The following is a 24,263-nucleotide window of genomic DNA, read 5'->3' as shown; positions in this document are numbered from 1 at the left end:
AGCTGGAAGAGCTACTGTAGTGCATCTTGTAAATGGAAGGCGCTGTGCATCCTTGATGGAAAGAGTGATTGTTTATTATTCTTGGAGTAAGCTGTTTGAATGTTGGAGCTGCATCCATCAAGATGAATAGAGAGTATACTGTCTCTTTACTGGTTTCTGTCTTTGTAAATAGTGGACGTGCTTTGGCCGGTTAAGTTGTTTGCATAAATTCCCACCTTTTAGACCTGCTGTTGTAATTGTCACTTTTGTGTGGCTGGTCCAGTTCACTTTTTCTGTTCAATGATGACCACTTGGATATTAATGGTGTGGGATTCAGTGGCGTCGATGTCATTAAATGTCAAGGAGAGGCATTTAGATCCTCTCTTGTTGGAAGTGGTCATTGGCAGTGAATGTGTGGAGCGATTTGGATATGTCTTGCTGAACGTGCACTAGTTCACTAGTAATGCTGTTTCTGTTGGAGATGACCAAAATGAGTCACTGGGTCCACTGGCTGAAGCATTCCAATATTACTGTTAGCAAACAGTGGTGAGTTCTTGCATTGGAATTTGTTCAACTGGCCCCTGCATAACAAAAGCTCCCTTTTCACACCAAAATGAATTTGGAGACTGATAGTGGAGAATTCCTGAAGGAGTGGGTCTGAAGTCTGTTATTATTTTGCAATGATGGGACATCCATGAATATGACATAGGGGTATATATTTGGGCTTAGTTCTTTTTTACTTCTGTTTTTGACTTGAAGTAACATAGAAATTATGCTGGCAGCCATTCAACCATGGCATGTATTTTACAGTTTTTAGGAGTATTGTGCTTAAGTACAAGGGCCTGTAATAAATATTTAAGAAGTTTTCTAATCTATAGAAAATATTTAATAGCCTGTTATTGTATATCTACTACATGAGTGGATACATTGTAGTCAAAACTCTATTGAGGGGCTAATGTATTATTGATAGGTTACATTTATTACCAGACATTGTGTTCTGCTGAATCAATATTTTAGTAGGCTGTGATAATGCTGCAAGTTGTAGTGTTTAAATGCAAATGTATAATGCTCTGTACTGAGCTAATGTTGTAAATTTTGCATGTTCCTTCTTCAAAAAATACTGTCTCTTGAGGAACTTCAACCTAGCAATAAGTTCTTTTTTTTTTGTTTCCATTAGAGTTGTCAGCTAATTAATTGTATAGTAACCCAGCCCATACGTAATGCTATATTTTTATATTATCAGTATGCCGATGCTACATGGAGCACTAGTAAAGTCAGTTGTAGCTTGTTATGGTAACAATGAGGCATCATCTGGGTGTGGAGCCAGCCTGCGAGCCTCTGATTTGTCTCACTTGGTACTTATCTGTCTGAACACACTTTTTTTTCCCTCATATGATATCTTTTTGAACAAAGAACAAAGAAAATTACAGCACAGGAACAGGCCCTTCAGGCCTCCAAGGCTGCGCCGATCCAGATCCTCTATCTAAACCTGTCGCCTATTTTCCAAGGATCTGTATCCCTCTGCTCCCTGCCCATTCATGTATCTGTCTAGATACATCTTAAATGACGCTATCGTGCCCGCCTCTACCACCTCCGCTGGCAATGCGTTCCAGGCACTCGCCACTCTCTGCGTAAAGAACTTTCCATGCATGTCTCCCTTAAACTTTTCCCCTCTCTCCTTGAAATCGTGACCCCTAGTAATTGAGTCCCCCACTCTGGGGGTGGAAAAAGCTTCTTGCTATCCACCCTGTCTATACCTCATGATTTTGTAGACCTCCAATCAGGTTCCCCCCTCAACCTCCGTCTTTCTAATGTAAATAATCCTGATCTACTCAACCTCTCTGAAATTTAAGTCTTGAGTTAAAAAATTATGAAACACTGTTTTCCATTCTCTCAACCTACTTAATTGTGGCTATTTGTGCTCTGTAGAGCAATCCAGTCAGTCCCATTTCCCTTGCTCTGTCCACCCAGCACTTGTCCTGATGTGCACTATCCAATTTTCTTTTCGGGAAAAATCAAGCTTTGTTTCCACTTCCGCTGCTATCCAACGGCAGAGTTCAAAGTGATTTATGACTATCTACATTTTCTTTAAAAAAAAAAGTTCTTCCTGTTGTTTTCCCCCTGTATTTCTTGCCCAAATTCAAGGACTGTCTCCTTTGGTCTTTGTATCATCAGCAAATAGGAGTAGCTTTTTCTTTGTCTGCTTAAGCCATTCATAATGTTGTGTCTCTGTCTCTCAAATTTCCTCTCTTTCTTTTTTTTTTGCTTTTTTACTACAAAGTTGAGAGTCCCAATCTTCTAAACTCCAATGAGTACAAGCCCACCTGCTCAATAGTAATGAATGATCTTCAAAAGGAAGTTGAATGGCTGATTGAGGAAAGCAAATTGGCCTAGTTGGAGCTAGGACAGTGTTGCATTGTGAACTGACTTCCCTCTGTCATCCTCCCTTCTGATCGGTACATGTGACAATAAACAAAAGTACAGAGCAGAGCTTTCTTTACGTGTAGTACAGGCAAATCATAGTAAGTGAAGATGCACAGATCAAAACGGCTTCGAAGCGTACAGCTTACGTTGCACAAGGTGTGCGCTAAGCAAGATCAGTTTTATCAAGCCTCTAATGACGGCTGGGAAGAAACTGTTCCTGAACCTGTTCATGAGTGTGTTCAGGCTTCTGTATCTTGAACAATGGGGCTATGTTTCCATCTTCCGATCTGGTTCTGGAGCCTTGGTTGTTGTTTTTTTGTTGAGAGCCAGTGTCTTGGTTATCTCTAACTTCTTCATTGTGAAACCCAAGGCTATTGACTATCTGACACTGTTCGCTTAGAATCATTAATTTCTCCAGTATGTTTTATTTGCTAATGTTCAATGGCTTTAAGATCCTCACTCTTGTTGATGTCTTTTTGTTTCTTAGTATTTCCTGTGCAAGCTCTTTTGCTTTCTACTTTGAAAACAAACACAGCATTTATATTAAAAATAGAAACCTGAAATGGGGGGAAAAAAGTACTGGAGAAACTCCGCAGGTCTGGCAGCATCTGTGGACAGAAAATCTCTCATGAAGAATCACATGAAACTTGAAACATTTTAACTGTTTTTCTCTACACAGGAGCTGCCAGACCTGCTGAGTTTCTCCAGCAACTTCTGTTTTTGTTTGATTTCCAGCATCCACAATGTGTTTTTACTTTATAGTATTTAGTTGAGTGTGAATGTCACTGGCTAGATCAGCATTTATTGTCCAGAGGACAGTTAAGACTCAACCACTGTTGCTGTGGATCTGAAGTTGGATGGAGCCCAGGTCAGGGCAGAGTGACAGATTTCCTTCCCTAAAGGATGATTTTGAACCAGTGAACTTTTATAGACAACAGCCGCCAATGTTTACACCTAGTTTTTAAATTTTTTTTTTAGAATCTGAATTTAGATTTCACTGACAGCCACAGTGAGATTTGAATCCAGGTCCTTGGAGCCATACCTGATGTTCTGGATTCTGAATGTGTGATTACCACTATGCCACCAGCTCCCAGATCTGTTTAATATCCATGCTATTTCTGAATTTGCAATTGTAATTTCTCATGTCTACTTCTAAGAGGCCCAATTATTTTTGGGACAACAGGGCAAAAAGCTGAGCCAAAGTGGCTATTTGGGTGATTGAGTGTGTGGTGAATTTGTGATGGGGATTGTTGAAAGAGTCAGGAGTTGTAATAACGTGTGGACGAGGAGGAGATAGAGATGATTAAGAAAGGAGTTTCTAATTCACTTGTGGGATATCAGCAGGCACCCTCTTTGTGCTAACTGGCAGTGGCAACGTGCTGTCCCTGTGTTCCTGCATGTAAGTGTGTGTTGCTCCACCTGACACTGGTTCACAATAAATAGTATTTCGTAATTGCAAATGGTTTCCATCTAATTTTCAGTTCTGCTCAACACAGCTTTGATAGCCTACAATGGCCTGGTGACCCATGTTCAATACTTCTGGTTGGCGAGCGGGTGGCGGGGTGTGGATGCTGACTTCCTGCAGAGACAACACGGTGTGGAGCTGGAGGAGCATACGTCAGGCAGCATCAAAGGAGCAGGAAAGTCACCGTTTCAGTTTGGCACCTTTCTTCTCCTCTGCCTGGCCTGCTGTGTCCCTCCAGCTCCACACTGTGTCGTCTCTGACTCCAGCATCTGCAGTTCTTGCTGTCTCTGACTGACTTCCTGTAGCTATTGTTTGGGTGAAAATGTTTTAAACTAACTCTGCTTTCACACCTCTGCATGATAACGTGTTCATGTTTAGAAACCTCCCCTCAATTCTCTGTACAGGAAAACATGAAAAGCTTTTGTCAACCAGCCCACTTCCAGGAATATGTGTCCCAATGTGTTTTGTAGACGTTGAACTACTGACTCATTTGGGATAGCTATTCTTTTCTGGCATTTCAAAAGGACAAGACTTGAGCAAATTGTTCTTTAACCTTGCAGTCATGTTTGACCATGGAATGAGCTTCTGCTCTAATTTGTACAATTTACTGTGGACACCTATTGCCACTTCTGTAACTTTACTTGACTTCATTTCTTTCTCAACTCATTCAAACCCTTTTTACCTTGAGACTTGACTGTTCCGGTGCTATTTTGCTGGGCTTATGCATTTTTAATTCTGGAAACCGATGGTCATCCAAAGCTCCAACTGTGCCTTAATCTGCAGCAAACTCCATTCACATTGGCTTCTGTTCAAGCAAATCTTGATTTCTTTTATTTCAAAGGATTCTCATCTTTGGACGATGCTCAATGTTAAATGTTCCATGTTTAGCAGCCATGTCTTCAGTTGCCTAGGCCCATAAGGTCTTGAACACCCTCCCAACATCCCTTCACCTCACTTTTTCCTCCTTTTAAGACATTACTTTAGTTTTTGGTCACCTGACCTAGTATCTCCTGACGTGGCTTAGTGTCACATTTTGCTTTAAGGCTCCTGCCAAGCATTGTAGGAAATTTTACAGTGTTAAAGATGCTTTATTAATGTATTCCCCACTTTGATCCTGTATTGATGTTCAAGCGTCAGAAAGCTGCTAGTTGTACAAGTGATGAGCCTTAAATCTTAAGGGCTGAATGTGTTGGTAGGTTAGCTCACCAGTGTACAGCTTAACCAGTTTCTGTTTGCTATTCACCTTCACCTGGCATTAGTTTAGACACAGGAATGTGAATACGTTATATGTTCCATTGCTCTTCCCTCTGGCATTTGGAGGGGAACCTGTCTCCTGTAGAGTTCCTCATTAGACTAATTTCCATCAGAATTTATGAGCTCCTTGATTGCATGTGTATTTTCGTTGTTTACCACTTTTTTTTTGCTTTTTGTGGTTTGAGTCCTTGCTTGCATCTAAATGCAAAAATGCTCGATTTTCAGATTGTGTATAAAACCTTGTCATAACCTCGGACCTTCCCCCTTCCCCCTGGAGATAAGCTGTCCATCAACGTCCACTACAAATCCAGTGACTCTTATTGGTTATGTGACATTACATTTTCAAATCCTACTTCCTGTAAAGACTCCAGTCTGTTCTCCCAGTTTTTCCGTTTCTCATCACATCCGTTACGATGATGCCAGCTTCTACAACTGGACTTCCAAAGTGTCTGCCGCCTTTCTCCCCTGAGGATTTCCCCCCCCCCCCCCCCCCAACCACCACCACCACCACCACACCCACACGCTGTGGTTGACCAAGGTCCTCTGCCATGTCTGGCACATCTCCTCCTCCTGCACTTTTGGCCCTCACTCCCTCCCTACCTCCAATGATGGTGAAAGGGTTCCTCTGGTCCTCACTTAATCACCCCACTACCATCCCCATTCAAAGGACCATGAGCTTGCATTTCTGCCGCCTCCAGTAGGATGCCACCATCGGACGCACGTTTCCCCCCCACCCCCCACCAATTCCCATGCAATCGCAGAAAGTTCAACACCTGTCCATTTATTTCCTTCTCACTATCCAAGACCCAGGTACACCTTCCAGGTGAAGAAGCGATTTGCTTGCACATCGCTCAATCCAGTCTACTGTATTCACTGCTCACAGTGCGATTTCACCCTGTACACTGGGAAGATCAAACACGGACTGGGTGACCACTTTGCCAAACGTCCATGTTCTGGCAAAAATGACCCTGAGCTTCCTGGTGCCTGTCACTTTAAAACACCACCATGTTCCCTTTTCCAACTTTTCTGTCTCGGGCTTAGAATCACAGAATCATAGAAGTGGGCCATTTGGCCCAACAAGTCCACACTGTCTGGAGAGTATCCCACCCAGGCTCAAACCTCTAGCCACTGTGCCATCCATCACCACTTGCCGCCATGCTCCAGTGAAGCTTAGTGCAAGCTTGAACAACACCACATATTTTTTGCTTGGGTACCCTGTAGCCTTCTGGACTCAATATTGCGTTCAATAATTTTAGGGCCTCAGCACCTTCTCCCCATGTACCCCGTATACCAGGCTCTCGCTTGCACAGTGTGCACGCACACGTCCACCATCTACACCTGGCTCTATCTCCACCTATCATTTAATCCTTCTCCCTCCTCCCACCCTGTCTTCATATATACCAACCTTTTCCTACCTAATGTCAGTTCTGAAGCTGGACCTGAAATGTTAATTTTACTTTCCCTCCACAGATGCTGCCAGACCTGCTGAGTTTTTCCAGCAATTTGCTTTTTCTGATTTCCAGCAGCTACGTTTTTTTTTCTGTATTAGTCTTCCAAGGGCTGCTCCTGAACAGTTTTACTAACTGGCATTTCAGTTGGCTTTCCTGATTCTTTCTCAGGCTTCACTGTTTCGGTGTTTACTAACTTAATTGCTAAAGTAGTTATGGAGTACTTCCTGTTCTTTTTCTTCTTGTCTGACCTTTTTTGTCAGCAGCTTGCTCCTACTCTGGGAGTCCAGTTGAGTACAGGAACCTGAGATACATGGGCCATATGGACATGTGTACACATCTGTAGTTCCTCACTCCATCATTGGGCAAGTGATTGTTAGCCCATTAATGCTTTGCACTAGGTGTGGAATGAACTGCTATGAGTCATGAATTGCTGGCTGATCTGGTTTGGAGCAAAAGAACAAGCAGGAATGTAATGCTGCTTGGCCTGCTGTGTTCGTCCAGCTTTACACCTTATTACCTCATGTAACTTGGCCGCCTCTTTTAGAAAGCTGCAGTTACTTTGGCTGCATTGTTTTATCCCCTGTGCCATCCCAGCTTAAACTCTGACTTGGAAACTGTGGAATCAACTGCTGGTTAGCACAGACTTTCCTTAAACGTTTAAATCTGTGCTGCATACTCAAACCTAATCATGTCAGCTGACTCCTTCACATTTTTATATACTGCATCACTGTGGTTTCAAAGGAAATGGGTGGAGTTACAATGTAATTTGCCCGCCCCTGTACTCATTAAAAATCCTCCCATTCCCAACAATAAACATTTGACTCAATTGCTGAGGTTTTGGTATCATGAACTTCTCACTGTCACTTTTCTGTTCTTGTGAATTTCAGCTGCAAAGTAAAATTATTTAGTGACCATTTACTTATCAAAAGATCAAATAAGCAAAAGCTTTACACCTTGAGCAGATGGTCACAACAGTGAGATCTGGATAAATATGTCATTTGGCCAGAATGTTTGCAATCAGCTGATCTTTAGATTTTCTCAGTGCTGTCCGGGGAAGGCTCAGGCCACAATTTAACGTGTGGTGAGACTTTTTTCACCCTGCTACCCACAGAGTCACTGGGGAACGGTGGGGGGGAAGGTAACTGCTACCCCTTGATTGTCTCATCCTCCCGAGGGAGGGGCAGGGACAGGGTGATGGTTCTGCCTCTGGACTGCTGGACAGTCTGGGTTTTGGCTCTATCGTGTAGACAGTGACCAACAGGAACAGTGACCACATCCAGGACTGCATGCGTCCCCCAGTGGTGGACCCCACATATCTAGCAAATTTCAGTGCCCTGGCCTGGAGGAGAGGTCCAGGGATTAGGATGGATGGTTTTTAATGAGTAAGCTGATTGAGTGTGTGTGTTTTTTGGATGAGGTTGGGGGGTGGTGGGAAGGTTGCTGGTTGCATGTGGGGGTATCGTTGGATGTTGAAGAAGCCCTGGGGGGAGTAGTGGGCTGGAATTCTTTTGCTCCAACCCCTTAACTCCCACCTCCCCTCTGCCCGGTAAATGTTTGAAAGGTGGAGGCTGGACAAAGGGCAGTGGTAGGGCCTAATGCTGGCTACTTTTGGCAAGGGGCCTTGCATGATTGGTGCTTGTAAAATTTTGCCGTCTGTTTCCAGGTGTTTAGTGAGGCTTTGGCGAAGGAGATTGACTGACTGATTTATTGTCAGTGAAGTGAGTTTACATCTACAGTAAAACTCATAAACTGATACAAGTAATTGAAACTCTAATGGAATATTTCATTTGGTTTTTGGAAAAGTTTAATCGGACCCCATCTTGAACAGCCTTCAGATTTAGGCATCAAATCTCAGTGGTATACACTGCCACATTTATTAAAATACGACTAGGGAGTGAAAGTGTTGAATTGTGAGGACCAGTTACACACCTTTGCTTGGATATAGAAAAGTGATGGCTCATTGGATCCATATTTAAAATGTAGATAAAGCCACAGCTGATTTGACTGCCTTTTGTGCACTCGATGTGAATCATCTTCCCATTAAAATGTTAGATTGAAGTTTTTAGTTAGCTTTAACTTGGGTAGCTCATTTCTCATTGACCTTGAACTGAGTGACTCCCCATAGGTACAGGGGAAGGTATATTGTATTGCAACTCCACCTCTTTCCTTTTGAAACCACAGTGGTACAGAATCATCTGAGATTATTGGTTTGGAGTATGCACCCACATGAGTATGGTTTTAACTGTTCAGAAAGATCTGTGCCAACCGTCAGTTCCACTGTCTTCCAGCCCACAGAGAGCTCAAGCTGAGATGGCACTTTATCAAAAAAAAAGGACATGCAGCCAAAGTAATTGCAGCTTTCTGAAAGAAATGGCCAAGTTACATTCCTCTCCATTTTAGAGGGCTGTTCAGAGTTAACCACATGACTGAGAGTCTGGAGTTGCACGTAGGCCAGATAATGTAAGAATGGCAAGCACCTTCCCTAAAGGACATTCAGGAGCCAGATGGGTTTTTGAGTGGTAGTCTCATGGCCGCCATTACTGAGATGCGATTTCATTCCAGAATTACTAATTGAGCTTAAGGTACAGCAGTGACCATGGTTATGTTTTGAACCCCGTCCCCAGAATGTTAGTGTGGAGCTCTTAAATTGCTAGTGCAGTGGTGGTACTGCAACACTGCTGTCTCCCCATGCGTGCCAGACCAAGCAAGGAGAGTCAGTTTCCTAACCTAGAAAACCCCATGTGGTCCATTGATTTTCTCTTAATGACATGATTGCCATTACTGGGGTGGACAAACAGGACATGAGACTGAGCCTAGGGAGAGTTAAAAAATCCAGAAGACACAGGATGGGTGCTTGAGAAGCAAGGCTTGGTGATGGGGTCAGGGTGGCAAGGGGGTGGTGGTGAGAACAGGAGTGATGAAAGTGAGGTTGCAAAGTATTGACGAGAACAACATTTTGAACAAAGTAACGTTGACCTACTGAAACTGTAAATTGGAGGTAATGTATGTGAGAAACAAAAACAGAAGCTGCTGGAAAAGCTCAGCAGATCTTGCAGCATCCGTGGAGAGAAATTAGTTAACGTTTTGCATCGAGTGACCTTTCTTCAGAAGGTTCCCTGAGGAAAGGTCACTAGACCTGAAACGTTAATTCTGCTTTCTCTTCAGATACTGCCAGACCTGTTGAGCTTTTCCAGCAGTTGATTTACAGCATCCACAGTTCTTTTGGTTTTTACTTAACGAATGTGAGGTTTATCATGTAAGGCTGCAGAAGTTACAGAACTACTAAATGGGGGAAAGATGTAATGGATGCAAATGTAGTGAATGCTGTCAAGTGGATAAATTAATGCTGAACACTTTTTTTGATTTTATTTTGAAGACTTGTATTTGTCTGTATATTTACCTCATACCTAATTGTGAATTGCATTATGTGCAGTAACCGTTGGAGGCAACAGTGTAGCTGTGGTGTATGTCGAAGTTGTCAAAATAGTTGTAAATCTGCAATAATAAAGAAACAAATAGAAAAAGTATGAAATTGAATTAATGTAATTTAATGCAGCATCTATCAGGGCTTTGCAATGCAATGACACATTTGAAATCTAGTCAATGCTGTAATTCGGGGAAAGCTTACAAATCTGCTTCTGTAAAGATCTGCCCCCATATATGGTCATATCATTGTCTTAATAGTGTAAACGTTCCCACACCATGTGTAAACCAAACATCTATCTTAGAATAATTTTCAAATTTGAAAAAAAAAATGTAGGGAGTAGGCCATCTGGCTGCTTTGCCATGACTTCATGGCTAATCATTGACTTAAATTCCACTTTCCTGATTGATCTTCTGATATTTTGATTCTTAGTGTTCAAAGCATTATCCACATGAGCTCTGTTCTCTCTAGATAGAGAATTCTCTAGGATTTTCACCCCAATGAGTGAAGAAATTTCTCCTTGTCTCCATTCCAGAAGGCAACTAGGCATGCTGAGACAATGTCCCCAATTTGTAGACTCTGGAAAACCAACCTCCAAGGCATCTATGCTATCAAACCGTACCAGAATTTTGTTTTGTTGAGTCGGATTTTCTCAGCACAGAAACAGGCCCTTCAGCCCAACTTGTACGTGCCAACCAGGTTTCCTGAACTGAACTGGGCCCACTGGGCCCACTTGGCCCATTTCCCTCTAAACCTTTCCGATCCATATAACTATCCAATATTGTAATTTATACCTCAGCTACCACTTCTGGCAGCTCATACCATTTTATGCACTACTCTCCGTGGACAAGTTTCCCCTCGGGTTCCTTTTTTTTTAAAAATCTTTCTCCTCTCACTTTAAACCTATCCCCTTTAGTTTTGGACTCCCCTACCTTAGGCAAAAGACCTTGGCTATTCACCCAATGCATGCCCCTCGTGAATTTATAAATCTCTGTCACCCCTCAGCCTCCTACGTTCTAGGGAGAGAAAGGTCCTAGCATATCCAGCCTCTCCTTTATAATGCAAACCTTCCAGTCTTGGTAACATGCATGCAAGTATTTTTGCACCCTTTTTCGGCTTAATGTTCTTCCTATAGCAGGGCAATCAGAATTGTAAACATTATGCCAAATGTGGCCTTACCAATGTCTTGTACAGCAGTAACATGACTTCTCAACATCTGTACTCAATGCTGTGACTGAAGGAAGTGTGCCAAATGTTGCCTTCACCACCCTGTCTACCTGTGGCACAACTTTCATGGAACTATGTATCTGCATCCTTAAGTCTCTGTTCAACAACACTTCCCAGGGACCTACCGTTAGCTGTATAAGTCCTGCCCTGATTTGCCTTGCTAAAATGCAACCCCTCGCATTTATCAAAATTAACTCCATCTGCCATTCCTCAGCCCACTGGCCCTGTTGATCAAGATCCTATTCTATGCTTGTATAACAACCTTCACTGTCCACTATACCCGCAAACTTAGTAACCATGCCTCTTATCCTTATCCAAATTGTTTCTATAAATGATGAACAACAGTGGACTCGGCGCCAATCCTTGTGGCACACTGCTGGTCACGGGCCTTCAGTCTGAACAACAGTCCTCTACCACCACCCTGTCTCCTATCAAGCCAATTTTGTATCCAGTTGGCTAGCTCTCCCTCGATCCTATGTGATCTAACCTTACTAACCAGTCTACCATGCAGAACCTTGTCAGAAGCCTTGCTAAAATCCATGCAGATCATGTCTACCATTCTGACTTCAGCTATCTTCTTGGTCACCATCTCTTCAGAAAAACTGAATCCAGTTTGAGAGACCATTTTCCACTCTGAAAGCTGACTATTACTAAAAGTCCTTGCTTCTCCAAATGTATGTAAATCCTATCTCTCAGAATCCCCTCTAACAACTTACCGAGCACTGATGTCAGGCTCACCAGTCTGTAATTCCTTGGCTTTTCCTTGCTGCCTTTCTTGAATAATGGCACATTTAACCACCCTCCAGTCTTCCAGCACCTCACCCATGGCTGCCAACAATATAAATATCTCTGGGGCCCTGCAATTTCTTCCCTAGCTTCCCACAATGTCCTGGGGGTTTGTCTGCCTATGTGTTTTAAGACCTCCAGCACCACCTCTTCCATAATGTGGACTCTTTTCAAGACATCACTGTTTATCTCGAAGCTTCCATGTCTTTCTCCACAGTAAATACTGATGTGAACTGAAGTTTAGGATCTCGTCCATCTCCTGTGATTGCACAAATAGATGGCCTCATTGATTGCTAAGGGAACCTGTTCTCCCCCGAAGTTTTTTGCCCTTTTAATATAATTGTAGAATCTCTTTGGATTTTCCTTTACCCTATCTGCCAAAGCTGTCTCGTGTTCCCTTTTATTTTGCTTTTGCCCTCCTGATTTTCCTATTGTGTAGTCCTACACCCCCTATACTCAAGGGATTTGAGATCTCAGCTGTCTATACCTGTCGCATGCCTCCTTTTTTTCTTGACCAGAGCCTCTCTATTTCTAGTCATCCAGTGTTCCCTACTTCTGCTGACCTTGCCGTTCACACTAACAGGAACATGCTGGCTCTGAACTCCTGTTACCTTGCTTTTGAAAGCCTTCCACTTGCCTGATGTCCCACACCTTGCAAACGGCCTCCCCCAATCAACTTTTGAAAGTTCCTTCTAATACCATCAAAATGAATGAGATTAGTTCTCATTGTTCTAAGCTTGAACATATTTAGCCTATTGTGCTCAATGTCCCTTTGCAAGGCAAGGCTGTCATTTCAGAAATCCTCCATACAGTGAATCTGTTTTGGTTGTACCCCCTCCTCCCTAGGATACATTGCACTGTCACAAGCACAGACTAAGTCAACAATGGTGGCTTCTGAATTCTGGCCTTTTTGGAATCCAGTTCTGACGTAAAAGTCAATGTCAGGATCTTCTAGCAATTCCTGCCTTGGTCATGGGTGATGGTTGCTCATTTAACTAACAATTGTAATTTCAACGTGTGTTTTTATCTTTCAGGGCAGGATGGTTTTGACCTTGCTGATGCTTTCAAAGATGATCCCACTAAAGCCCCAGGTATGTATAATGAATAACTTTTTTTTTCTGAAGGAGGATCCAGACCTGAAACGTCAGCCTTCCTGCTCCTCTGATGCTGCTTGGCCTGCTGTGTTCATTCAGCTCTACACCTTGTTATCTCGGATTCTCCAGCATCGGCAGTTCCTACTATCTCTGAATCAATTAATCATATGTTAGGAAGAAATTTACCCATACGTCAAAGCTAAGATCCACCAGAAATAGGGTGTGACCCTCAAATGTGTGGTAATTGGGATCGTCTGATACATGTAGTCAAAGTACATGTGTTAGTCTGCAATGACAAGACAATCAAAACAGAAGAAGCTTGCTGGAAATCTCTGCCTAATGGATTACCACCAACCCCCGTCCCTGTCCCTGCTTAACAAACGTGGATAAGATATTAGAATAGCCATTTTGAGAGTCTATTAAAGAGATCCTTGAGTGCAATAGTGTATGGCAAGATTTTATTTTATTTCTTTGAATGGATTGAGCCTTAAAGGAACCTACATTAACTTCTCGGATAACAAGGTGCAGAGCTGGATGAACACAACAGGCCAAGCGTTTCTGGAGAAGGGTCTAGGCCCGAAACGTCAGCCTTCCTGCTCCTCTGATGCTGCTACATTAACTTATCTTTTGCTGTAAATGCTAGTTTTTTTTGTTTTTAAGCAAACAAAAATGCCCTTGTGCTCCATTTTGTTTCAGACTCTTCTACCTTTTTAAAGTCTGCACCTGAAGTTTAAATCCACTTTGTCTTGGGTTTTCCCTTTTTGAAATTTGCTAAATACTTGAGATCCTCTAGCTATTGAGTTAGGAGAATGCCTATGATGGCACTGACACTAATTTTGTACAATAGTCCCAGTAGGCTTCCAATGGCTACTGAGTGCCATTTTGGTACAGCCAGTAATATTTTTGCCTCCAGGTTAGTGAGACTGGTTTTGGGGTCCATTCTCCATTTGAGGAACCAACTGGTTATGAGGAAGGGTCACTCAACCTGAAATGTTAACTCTGATTTCTCTCCACAGATGCTGCCAGACATGCTGAGCTTTTCCAGCAATTTGTTTGATTTAGAGCATCTGCAGTTCTTTTCAGTTTTCTCCAAGGTATGAGCCTGGACCTCAGGATTGCTAGTTTGCTAGATCACATTACAACATCATCTCTTTCTCCCAAAGTGCTGATATAACATTTTTCTCTGCAATAACTCCAGGCACACGAGGATCATTTGTGACTTTGTGTTTGCTGTGGTTGACATTGGATTAATGAGACAAAATTGAGAACCTCTTAGTGACAGCACCATGTTAAACAGTGTGCCAAGAAATTGAAGATGCTGCATTGTTGGGGTTTTTTGTCTTGAAATTTAATCATTGTTGTTATCCTAAAGTTAGAACGATGTACTGAATCGGTTCTAGGTTGCTACGTGCATCTTTATTTTTAGAAATACTTTTGCAGCATTACTGAATGTGAAATGTTACTTTACCCTAAGTCTCTCTGCTGTTCCTTTCCGCATCAGTAATCTGCAGTGGGAAAAACTTTCGAAACCCACTCTCAGTAGCTGATGTATTTGACAATATTTTCTGCAGATGTCCTTGAGAGTATTTCACGCGGTAAAAGTTGCTGTTCTAAATGCATATTATTCTCTTGCAGCCGTTGATCCCGATTTCCCTGATATTGGTAAGTTGTTTATAAATGCCTTTTACGTGGGAATGGTTTCATTAGAAATGTTTCCTTTCACTTGACCCTGTATTTGTAGGCTATTGTTTTGTGTTTACTTGGCAGTTTTCTTTGACCCGATTCAAGAACAGAACTGAACATTTTAGGAGTATCATTCTAAGTACTTGACTTAGAACTACTTGTATACACATGACCTGAATGATGAATTAGTTTTGAATAATGTGGTACTTGCTGCTTAATGTGAGCATGTTGATGCTAGCATTAATTCTATTAATTAAAATAATTATTGCATTAACTTCATTCAAATGCTGTTTTTATCCCTTACCCAACACTTTCATATTTAAAACTTTTTTTCCCACATGATGGCAAAAATCTTTCAGATAATTATCTGCATCTTCTTTCACTCTGCGCTGCCTTTATTTTCTAGTGTATTCACAAGTTGTACCAACTAACAACTGGTTTCTGTCCCCACAAAAGAGGTCCAATTACCAATTTTTTCCATGTTTAAAAAAAAATTTACACCTCCGGATGTAGATTTCTGGTGGGTTTTCCACTTCATGTGGTGATCCATAACCTACATTGCTTATTTTAAAAAATATCTTGAACTGTCACTACTTTTTTTCATAGAATCCTCACAGCGTGGAAACAGGCCCTTTGGCCCAACAAGTCCACACCGACCCTCTGAGCATCCCACCCAGACTCAACCCCCGTAACCCACCTAATCTACACATCTCTGAACACTGTCGGCATTTTAGCATGGCCGATCCACCTACCTTGCGCCTCTTTGGACTGTGGGAGGAAACCCATGCAGACACTGAGAATGTGCCAACTCCATACAGTTGCCTGAGGGTGGAGTTGAACCTGGGTCCCTGGCACTGAAACAGCTGTGCTAATCTCTGAGCCACCATGCCACCCCAAGGCTTTCTGAAAATCCAAATTGTATTGTATAGTATTCTGGTGAGTTTGTGTTTAGCCAGACCACGACCGCAACATCAGTTGAATTTATTTTAAGCACACTCTTCCTAGTTATTAATCTGTATTAGCTGTAAACTAGATCTCTGCCCATAAGGGCATAGGCAGTCTGAATAAGAACAGGCCAGACCATGCCACTCCTCAAGCTAACTCCTCAATTTTAGTAAGATCATGGCTGATCTCTAAGCTACAACTTGATATCTTTCTCAATCCTTTGCCTTCTGAAGGTATTTAATGATGGTAATCAATATAACTTGGCAACACCACTGAACAATATATTATCAAAAATGCAATTTCTCCTTGACGGCAGCTCTGACTAGCACATTGCCGAACTTGACCAAATTCAACTTGACAGTCCCAGTAAGGGTTATTTCAGAAGTAGATGTCCTTTGCTTATCCTGGCAGGCTAAGGACAAGAGATCTAATTGCAACCAGAATCGACTAACCCTGCATAGGGCAAGGTTTGGAATGTGAAAACTTAAGGTTAAATCTTGCTCCTACTTAATTATTACTATCTTTATTCCGATCATCTGACCATTTTGTTTACTTTGTAGATTTAGATTTTGATCCCAAGGTTCCTGCACCCCCAAAGGATCGCAATAACAATCGTAAGTTCATGCATGACTCCTTTTGAGGGATTTCATGATCCATCCATTTTCCTTTCTCCTTACAATTTCTTAAGAACTTCCTGACAGGAGACCTGAGGTCCTTTCTACCTCCAGTGAAATAATTTCAAGCCATGTTTATTATTGCAATGTGGGAAACAAAGCAGCAAGTTTGTGCATTGCCTCCTTAAGCAGCAGTGGGGCAATTGGAACAGTAATTTTGGTTAGGGAGTAAGTATGGGCTAGGGGTGGGAGGGGTGCAGAGTCCTCTATTCTTCAAGTACTGCTGTGCAACCTCTGTCCATGTAAATTCAGCATTGCCTACAGTGCAACATTCTCTGTTCTGAGATACCAACCAAAACCACGTGCTGAATTCTGAAGGTCTTTAGGGCACAAGCTTCTGCTCCAGAGGCAAACGTGCCAGTGCTGAGCCTTGACTTGCATTAAGTTCTTTTTTCCAAATTGTAGAGGAGTTGTTGATTAAATGTAGTTAGCCCCATTTGTGGACCTAAGTGCACAATCATGATTGACAATCCAGTATAGCCTTGAATGCCTGTGATGCTGTTTGGAACCAACTACTGCATAAGATGTTGCATCAAGTCTAACGTGTTCTGGTAGTTCTTGTATAGATGTTTACGATCTCACGGCACAGTTCACCGGCAAAAACAGGAAGGAATCCGGTTTTCCTGACAAATTTCCAACCCCACCCATTCCCATATCAACAGCCCAGAAAACAGGAATTTCTGTTTGTGGGCTTTTTTAAAATTTGTTTGTGGGATGTGGGTGTCGTTGGCTGGTCAGCATTTCTTGCCTGTCCCTAGTTGCCCTTGAGAAAGAGGTGGTGAACTGCTGCAGACCACCTGCTATGGGTTGACTCTCAATGCTGTTAAGGAGGGAATTCCAGGAATGTAGAGACAGGAATTTCTACAATCTGCTTAATCTTTGAACACGATGGTTGTGGGGGCACAACCCTCCGGAATACAGGATTCCAAAAATCTGCTACCCTCTGAGTGAAGGAATTCCTTCTCAGTTGTGTATCTCGTTCCCCTTTTATTCTGAGACTCTGTTTCCTGTTTTCCACAGTAACCCCAACCCATCCAAGGCAAATATTCTTCAGTGTAGATACAAAGAATATTGTAAGTTTGTTTTTAATGAATACCACCTGTCATTTTTCTAAACACTTCGAAAATAAAGGCCCCTGTTTCCTCAATCTCTCTCCTCACAGGACAGTCTGACCATGCCAAGAATCTGGTGAAACTCCTCTGCACTCCTGTTTGTGGCAAGTGCATCCTTCCTTGGGCAAGGAGATCACAATTGCTCACACAGGTGTGATCGAGCCATTGCTGCCTGCAACTTGACTCTGATTTGTCCAGGGGAGTGTAACCCACTGTCTTTTAGTAGCACTGTCCTTTGTGTCGAAGTCATGGGTCCGAGCTTCACTTGTAACAAGTGCACTACGCAGTCTTGACAGTGTAATTTGGAAGGTGTCGTCTACCTTCAGACAAGGCCTCATCTGTTCTCTAGAGTGGATGTTTTCAAGAAAAACAATCCTATTCCACTTTTCTAAGATGTAGGTTATCCTTGTTACTATTCATTCCTCAGCCATCCCCATTCCCCACTAGTAGGGGAATCTCAAGCTAGAGGATGTAGTTACAGAATAATAGAACATAGAACAGTACAGCACAGTACAGGCCCTTCGGCCCACGATGTTGCCGAACTTTTACCCTAAACCGAAGGTCTATCTAAGCTCCACTGCTACCTTGTACTGATAAGGGGTCACTCATTTAAAACTGAGATGCAAAGGAATTCCTTCTCCGTAGGCAGGCGATATCCAGGAGTTGAGGGCTATGAGGAGTTGGAACAAAAGAGCAGTTGAAGTCTGGGTTAGACCAACCATGCCATTATAAAATAATGAGGCAGGGTTGACCAGCCTACACCTGTTATTTCTACTGTTCTTGAAATTTTTTTCTAAATGGATTACAGCACCCAGCATGGTAGTTGTGAAAACTTTTTGTTCTGCATTTGAGAAGGCGATAGCTTTGTCATTGTAATAACACCTTTCAGATTTGTTCCTTTTCTAAATGGTACACCTGATGAAGTTGGACTTGTTAACGCTACTTTCTGTCCATAGATGTTGCCAGACCTGTTGTTTCTTCAGCAATTTCAATGTTGCTTGTTTCAAATCTCAGTTCTAAAATGGTTCTTTATTTCATTCGCTAATCTCACATATATCTAAAACAATATAACTCTGAAGAAACTTGTCTCAACTAATAACTTGATTGCACAACTTGATGTTTATTTGTGATAGTCCAATCCCTTATGTGGATTCCTTTGAATACTATCTGAATCTGCTAACTTCACTTGTCCCTTTTTTGCCCCAGCTGATGAACTTGATTTAAATGATGCCCTTGATGGTGAAGGTAAGTACAAATGTTTTAAATTCATTGGTATGATAATGAAATGTAATTTACCCTTTCAGTAATGCTGATTTAACCATGGGCAGACATTAAATTGAAAATCTAAAATGTGAATTGCTTCAATTGGGCAGGATGAATTATACTGAATCTAAATCTTCTGTATCTGTGGGAAGATTCAAAGCATTTGGTAGCCTAGTGTTGTATGGTATGTAATGAATGTGAGCCTGTTTATAGTAGAATTCAGTCTCTCCTGTAATTCTCTTTTTTTGAGTTTCATACGGTTAATGGAACAGACAAAACCTTTTCTCATTGTTTAGGACCCCTTCAAATAAATATTGTTGGTACAAGCTTATGTATTTCAGCAGTCACTAAACTTTCTACCTTTAATTTGTCAAGTTTTCATATAGTTGGCTTCATTGCCCATTCAACTGGCCTAGTCAGATTTCATTCTGAAGGAGGGTCACTGGACCCAAAATGTTAACTCTTTCTCTCCCACAAATGCTGCCAGACCTGCTGAGATTTTCCAGCAAATTTGTTTTTGTTTCAGGTATCTAGCATTTGCAGATCTTTTTGTATTTTTTGGTTCCAATTTTATTGCTGCTTTTAATTCCCACCATGTATGTACTCAACAATGGTATCCCTGTTATCTGCCTCTGTTTTGTTGTCAGTCCAACACTGAACAGTATTCCAAAGTTTGTGGCTCAGTTGTGGCCACTTTGCTCACAAGGTTCTGGGGGAACTGTTACCTTGAATTTCTGCTTGTTTGTATGTCAGTGAGCAATTCATTCAACCCCAGCTTTATCATGAAAGGGTGGCACGGTGGCTCAGTGGTTAGCACTGCTGCTTCACAGCACCAGGGACCAGGGTTTGATTCCAGCCTTGGGCAACTGTCTGTCTGTGTGGAGTTTGTACATTCTCCCCGTGTCTGTGTGGGTTTCCTCTGGGTGCTCCAGTTTCCTCCCACAGTCCAAAGATATGCAGGTTAGGTGAATTGGCCATGCTAAATTGCCCTAGGTTAGGTGGGTTATAGGGGGACGAGTCTGGGTAGGATGTTCTGAGGTTTGGTGTGGACCTGTTGGGCCGAAGGGCCCGTTTCCATACTAGGGATTCTATGATTAAATATTTAGAGGATGTGAGCGTGTATATTTCTTCTTGGTTATTAAGGGTTCAGCCCCCTTCTATTCTGTGCTCAAGAATATACATGAAGCTATTGACCTTAGCAAAATGCACTGTTTTAGAGAATACCTTGGCACATTTATAATCTGCTCTCGAACAGTGATGGACTTCAAACCTCAAACAGTATTTTTACTCTTGTGACAGACAAATATACTCCAACAAAGCTTCCGAAGCAGCCAGCTAACGGTGACCCAGGTAACGAAACAAGATTTTTGATCCACCATAACTTTTTGCTTTTGAAGAAAAGTTGCACTGTCTTCAAAGTTCTGGAATGTTTTAAACTGCTTAATTGGAGTGAAATCAGCACTGATGCCTCAATGTAAAGATAAAATATGCCCTGTCAAGTCCCTTAAGAATCTTGTTTTAACATAAATTTATATGTTACTTTTTATAATATAATATAATATAATATAATGTAGTACCACATGGAATTTCACAACAGCTTTTAAATGTGAAGTATTGGGCACCTAACCACAAGGATATAATTGGCCTGGGTTTCACTCCTGAGGTGGGTATGCTGAACCAGAGCTAGTGCCAATACCTAGTGACTCCCCTACTTATCCCTAGGACTCTTTATAATATCTGTGCCAACCCAAGATCACCCCATCCATCACCGCCCTTATGCACTTAATGCCAACTTACCTAGAATGTACAGATCTCGGGAGCTTCGTTGAGAAGAAATTAAGTTCTCTGTATTTATTACAGACATGAATGTGTACAAGTGTATGTACCTCATATATATTAAAAAAAAATCAGTCATGAAAGCAATTTCGATGCAGTTAAATTCTCTCGAGTACTTAGTTCCTTCTTTTAGCTCCACATCAAAGACAGCTAATCCTTTAAACTCTGAGCTGTTGATCAGTAAACTTTCAGCTCATCTACAATGATAAAAAGATCCTGGAAAGTATCCTAGTGCTAATAATATTATAATGGCATCACTTGGGATTACGTCAACAAATAGTTATTGAAATTGGTAGCAGTTATTTTAAAAACAAAAAAATCTCAGACAAAGGCAGTTTTTCATTTTTTAAAGACTGGCAACTTGACAGTTCTGCAGCCCTTATCTGCATTTCACAAGCATTTGCCACTATTCTAAAGATTCTTAGCTCAAACACAACGGGGTGAAGTTCTTGCTGTAGTGAAGGTGGCTTCCATTTGAACTCTACTCTAAATCAAAATACCTGGAAAGAATTGAGTAATGAACCTTTCAAAGTAAAGACAGCTTTGATACTTTGCTTGGGTTGAGTAACTGCAGTGAATGTTGCTGGGAAAAGCTGTTGAAGCTATGTGCTTTTTGTATAAAGATCTTTGTGAGTTGACATATGTTGTGTTTTATAGCATGGTCTGTTAGCTCAGTTGGCTGCATGGCTAGTTTGCAATGCAAAGGGATGCTAACAGCATGGGTTCAATCTCTGCATGGGACGAGGTTGCCATGAAGGGCTCACCATCTCAACCTCCCCTTCACCTGAGATGTGGTGACCCACAGGGTAAAACGCCATCACTCATTTCTAACGAGAGCAGTCCTGGCAAGGTCATTATAGCATTTAAGGAATTTTCTGTCATACTTTTTCTTTATTGAAAAAGCATTGCAGCCCCATGTGAAGATATTCAGTAACTGACTGCCATGTGAACAGATTTTAAAATGATAAAACTTATGGTTTGTCAAGCCAGGTTTCACACTGGAATTGGATTATTACCATCAGCTGGGATCATAATGCTGCTTGGTGCTTTTTTAAGCCCCTCCCATTCTGATGTAACTGGAGGTCCATTGCAGCACTGCTGCCGCCCAATGGCTGAGTTGACAGCTGGATATGTATCTTGGAATCGTGACCAATCTGTGCCAGAAAACGATGTGAATGGTACTGGCTTTAATGTTTTGGAGCAAGTGCTTCCTCGGTCTCTAGGAACATGATACTCACTCAGTGTTTGCTTTTAATTTGGCAGATCGTCAGTTTGGGGACCTAGACCTCGTGGATGCTGCAGGCATCAGCCCTGACAAAGGTAATACTCGCGTCTTTATTGGGTTCTTCTACAGTGTGCAAACACTTGAATAAATGGGTCACCTTTCAGACTGTCAAAGTGTGTAACTAGTTAAGGATTTGTAAGGAATCTGTGCTGAGTCCTCGACTATTTACAGGATCAGAATTTTTATGGGACAGAAGAAGGCCATTTGGTCCATTGTGTCTGCACAATCTACTTTAATTATTTGAATGAAGCAATTGGCTGCAGACTTTGAAGCCAGGACCAAATTATCTTCCGATATGACACCAGTCAAGTGATATATGTAACAAAGGCATAAGTTTATCACTGCTGTTTAATCTCTCCACCGAAATGTTAGCCATTTCTAATATCTGGCTTTAGTTGCATAGTACAGGCCCACCCTTCATTCTATGTTGCACAATGTTGATGAATTCCTGAAAATGTTCACTGAAGGTGGAAATATTGATATAGCATTATTATAAAAGTATTACTTTTTGTTGCTTGCTGGACACGTGTATTTTGTGTTGCATAGCTGCTTCTATCTGAGATAGCAGTGTGTAGTGATCATTGACCTATGAACGGGGATGGAAGCTGCATGGATTCAAGATGCGTTCTCTCAACGGGAGCATCAAATTTATAAAAAAAAACTTAGTGCTTTCATTTAAGGAAACCAACTCTTGCACGGCTGGGCCAGCAAGTGAGGAGGCAGCAAGGAGTTTGCAAACTGCAACTGGGATGTCGGGTTCAGAGAGACTAAGGCAGACTATTTAAGGTTCCTCTTGCTGTAAATTGACTTTTTTGTTCCCTTTGCTATAACATCAAAATTGTTCCTTTGTTTAAAAGTCCTCTGAAATATCCTCTGCCTTGTTGCCTATTCAAGTCTTGTTTTCTAAATAAACTACTTGGTTAACTGTACGTTTTGGATCTCTGCTCACTATCCTCACTCTCTGTATTTAACTTTTCTGTTTGGTGGCATAGAATCCCTACAGTGTGCAAACAGGCCATTCAGCCCATCAGGTGACACTGACCCTCCTGAAGAGCATCTCACCCAGACCTATTTCCCATGGCTAACGCACCTAGCCTGCACATTCCTAAACACTGGGCAATTTAGCAATGGCCCATCCACCTAACTTGCATGTCTTTGGCCACTTCCCCTCAATTATTCTTTTGTTTTGAATAGAGCTGTAAAATATGACCATCTTTACACATTTGTTTGAGCAATCTAACTTCTTTAATCTTTTTCAGGTGATAGCCAAGGAAGTGATCAAGGTATGGCTATTATGTTAATTTTGAATTAAAATAACCCATTTTAAAGACAATCCAATGAGGTTGCAATTCAGACAACTCAAGCCCTCTTCAGGTTTCAGGATCTTATTTGCTAGAAGCACCCAATTTTTCTCAGCTTACCAAGGCATTTGCAAGTGGAGGATCTCAAACCCCATGGTTAGTCAACAGTGATTGACAAAGTAGATAATGGGAAGAAATCATAGTGTCCAGTGCAGGTCATAAGACCTGATTTGCACAGGCAATGTCAAACTTTGAGCAATTTTCACATCTGTGGGACATCCCAAAGTGATTTAATCATGCTTCCATCTTATTTGGGCAGCTGTCTGAGCCTGAAATGTCCAGTAGAAGCAACAAGAATGGACTAGTAATTCCATCCCATCTCTTCTTCCCCCCACCCCCTCATGGAGGGAGCTGTGCTCTCCAAGAGCGCACGAGTCAGTTGCTTACCTCTGCCATCCCTGATCTTCATAATGTTCCCATTGTGACCAGCAGCCTGTGGCTTCAGTTGATTATTGAGATTGAAAGGTAACCCCAGCGCTAATGACGTGCTAATAACTTGACTTGCCTCTCTGCTTGCCGTTGTAACACATCCACAATGTCTGTCCCGCCAGGCCTTGTGCAAACTGATTCATGTCTGGCTGCAGTCTTAAAATCAGAAACGCAGAGGCAGAGCCGCAAGGACCACTGCCTGTTAAGCAGCAGCTTGACTGTGATGCCTGTTTCTCCGAGGAGCTGACTGACTGATTCAAAAAGTCAGAAGGACTAAAACAGACAGCGTACTTATGATTGGTGCAAACTTGAGTTTGCACAAGGTTGTCTGAAGGAAAACCATAAGAAATAGGAATAGGTGTAGGTCATTTGGCCCCTTGAGACTGCTTCAAGCCGATGGATTATAGCTGAGCTGGCAATTGTCATAACAAGGTGTAGAGCTGGATGAACACAGCAGGCCAAGCAGCATCAGAGGAGCAGGAAGGCTGACGTTTCAGGCCTAGACCCTTCTTCAGAAATGGGGAAGGGAAAGGGGATTCTGAAATAAATAGGGAGAGAGGGGGAGGCGGAT

At 42.0% G+C, this 24,263-nt stretch overlaps 1 protein-coding gene across 1 annotated transcript in view; it reads left to right on the top strand.

Annotated features, from left to right (window-relative positions):
• Nucleotides 1–13,044: 13,044 nt before the first annotated feature.
• LOC109913957 (CD99 antigen-like protein 2) overlaps nt 13,045–24,263 on the top strand; it is a gene marked incomplete at its 5' end in the record, with an annotated part of 18,555 nt that continues 7,336 nt past the window's right edge. Inside the window, 7 exons of the mRNA XM_048592345.1 lie at nt 13,045–13,101; nt 14,740–14,766; nt 16,293–16,346; nt 18,725–18,763; nt 20,081–20,131; nt 21,881–21,937; nt 23,162–23,185. Coding sequence (XP_048448302.1) covers nt 13,045–13,101; nt 14,740–14,766; nt 16,293–16,346; nt 18,725–18,763; nt 20,081–20,131; nt 21,881–21,937; nt 23,162–23,185 — 309 coding nt within the window. The remainder of the gene's footprint in view (nt 13,102–14,739; nt 14,767–16,292; nt 16,347–18,724; nt 18,764–20,080; nt 20,132–21,880; nt 21,938–23,161; nt 23,186–24,263) is intronic.

The sequence above is a fragment of the Rhincodon typus genome, unplaced genomic scaffold, assembly GCF_021869965.1.
Source record: "Rhincodon typus isolate 14 unplaced genomic scaffold, sRhiTyp1.1 hic_rhity00001042, whole genome shotgun sequence".
NCBI lineage: Eukaryota > Metazoa > Chordata > Chondrichthyes > Orectolobiformes > Rhincodontidae > Rhincodon > Rhincodon typus.
The sequence above is the reverse complement of the archived record's forward strand: the minus strand, read 5'-3'. Positions and strand labels throughout refer to the sequence as shown.